Source organism: Crocuta crocuta, unplaced genomic scaffold (assembly GCF_008692635.1).
Source record: "Crocuta crocuta isolate KB4526 unplaced genomic scaffold, BGI_CrCroc_1.0 scaffold168, whole genome shotgun sequence".
Classification (NCBI taxonomy): Eukaryota; Metazoa; Chordata; class Mammalia; order Carnivora; family Hyaenidae; genus Crocuta; species Crocuta crocuta.
Window position 1 is genome coordinate 6,366,537 of NW_027532591.1, and position 2,119 is coordinate 6,368,655.

The window sequence follows — 2,119 nt, forward strand, 5'->3', positions numbered from 1 at the left end:
AGGGGCCCAGCTGCTAGCCCGGGGTCTTAGTAGGAGCTGCTGCTTTTGTAAAGGAGGCTTCTCCCCCCGCCCATTTCTCTCTTATCTGACCAGCCTCCCTAAGTGCCTCGGGGGGTTCCCCATGGCCCCCAGGCTCCCCGATTCCTAGCATGTCCCACTGCTGTTCTGTGCTCAGCCGTTCCCAGGTTTTTTCCTCCATCAAACTGAGCCCCAGGCTCCTCAGAGGCAGGGCCTGTGGACGAGGCATCCGTTCATGCATTTCATTCCACGGATGAGGGATTCTGCCTGGGGCTCGTCCCCGCCGCCCCCAGGGCCCCACTCTCCAGCAGTGCGTAGGCCTGCTTTCCGTGCAGTGGGTGGTGGCCGCGTCTACTAAAGTCGTCACGTCAGGCAGTGTTGGGCACTCTGAAGAGTTGGGGGCTGCGAGAGAGCGGAGTAGGGGTGCTGCCAGGTCGGCGGCTGATGGCGTCCTGGGTCCCGCGTGGGCCTGAGCACACGTGCTGTGTGGAGCTGGCATTGGGCCCTTGAACAGTATTGGTGTGTCAGCTGCGTAGTTACCTCTCCAGCACCCGTCGGTGCTGTTTCTGCCCTGTAAACATCTCCCTGGTCTGGGCCCTGTGCTTTGGCCCCAGACAGCACGGTCTGTCACCTGCAGCCACATCCGCTACCCCTGCACTCTCTGCCCTTATCCTGCTCTCCTTCATGTCTCTGGGTCCTCTCTTCTAGAACAGCGAATAGTGCCAGACACATCCCAGTTGCTCAGATGGCTCCTCGTCGCCTTTCTAGTTCAGCTCCTGCCCCCAAGCCCCGCACCCCAGCATAGACCCCAGGCTCCAGCCTCACCCTGCCCTGCCCTCCCCTCTCCTCCTGTGCACTGGCACATACGTGTACTATGTATACACATACACTGTGAAGCTGCCTGCCTTCTGTCTTTCTGGCCCACCCTCCTTGCCCTTCAATACTCATTCATACATGGTCTCTTCCACATATGGGAGTCCGTGAGTCATCTCCCCTTCTGCTGTGAGGCCTGTCACCTTTTATTGCCACTGTTTGAACACCTAGCTGTAAGCTCCTTGAGGGCAGAGGCAGATTCAAGCCACTGTTGGCTTTGTAACACCGGGGACAGGCCCAGCACAGGGAGAAGGGGCCCGATCCGTGGGTGTGGACTAGTGAGGGATTGTCATCCCCAGGAAGGAAAAGGCTCAACAGACCCTTTGTTCACGGTGGCTGAGGTGAGAGGGCTGAGGCATGAGGGCAGTACCCACCGACGGGCTGGCCAAAAGCCCTGTGAGTGCTTCATGTCCTCCTGCCCTCAGTCCTCTCTTCAGTGCTCGCTCCCTGGTGCCCTTCTTGGTCCATGAGAGGAGACTGTGATCGTCCGGGTCTGAGGGTTTACGTAAAACCAACCTCTGTGTTCACTGCTGCCATTACACTTAGAGGCAGGATCCTAACGGGCTGTGTTTTTTTCCAGGAACCTGTTGGGCCGACTGGTTTCCAGCCAGAGACATTCAGGAAGTTCTTAGCTCTGTATTTGCACGGTGCCGTGTGAGCCAAGGAGCACTCAGGTCTGAAGCCCCCCGGCCCCTTCCCATGGAAGACCCTGCATCCAGGGCAGTGCCTGCCCCGAGCCTCAGCGCTCCCTTGGCCCTCTGGTCTGGCTGTCAATAAAGAGCCCTTGCGGGGCACCGGAGCCCGCGGCTGGTGTGGGGTGCTGTCTGGAGGGGCGCCTGTGGCTGCGTGTAGGTGGTGCCCGTAGCAGGTGGGGGCCTGGGAGCCTGACTGCCCGACCTTAGGCCCAGCTCTGCCCATGGCCCATTTTGACTTTAGAGAAGAGTCTTTGTCTCTTTGAGTTTCACCTTCTTCACCCGAAACTTGAGGAAAATGTGACCTCCCTTGTTCTGCAGACCATAGATGATGTGTATGTAGCATCTGCCACATAACAGGTGCTCTCTGACACTCATGGGCTCCTAGGGGGCCCCTCGAACCGTGGGCACATTCCATAACGACTGCAGGAAATCTGAATAGTATTGATTGTAGATTTCTCCTAAGCATCCGGGCCGATAGACTGAATACAGCTCTGGTTCGGCTGGCCTCTGTAGTCACATAGCAGCCAAGTCCT

The 2,119-nt window shown here is 58.2% G+C and overlaps 1 protein-coding gene across 1 annotated transcript in view; it reads left to right on the forward strand.

Moving 5' to 3' along the window:
* The window catches only part of MRPL37 (mitochondrial ribosomal protein L37), a 13,857-nt gene extending 12,167 nt beyond the window's left edge, over nt 1-1,690 (forward strand). The window contains exon 7 of the mRNA XM_077779699.1: nt 1,472-1,690. Within this exon, the coding sequence (XP_077635825.1) occupies nt 1,472-1,549 (78 nt within the window). The 3' untranslated portion in view covers nt 1,550-1,690. The remainder of the gene's footprint in view (nt 1-1,471) is intronic.
* The last annotated feature ends 429 nt before the right edge of the window (nt 1,691-2,119 follow it).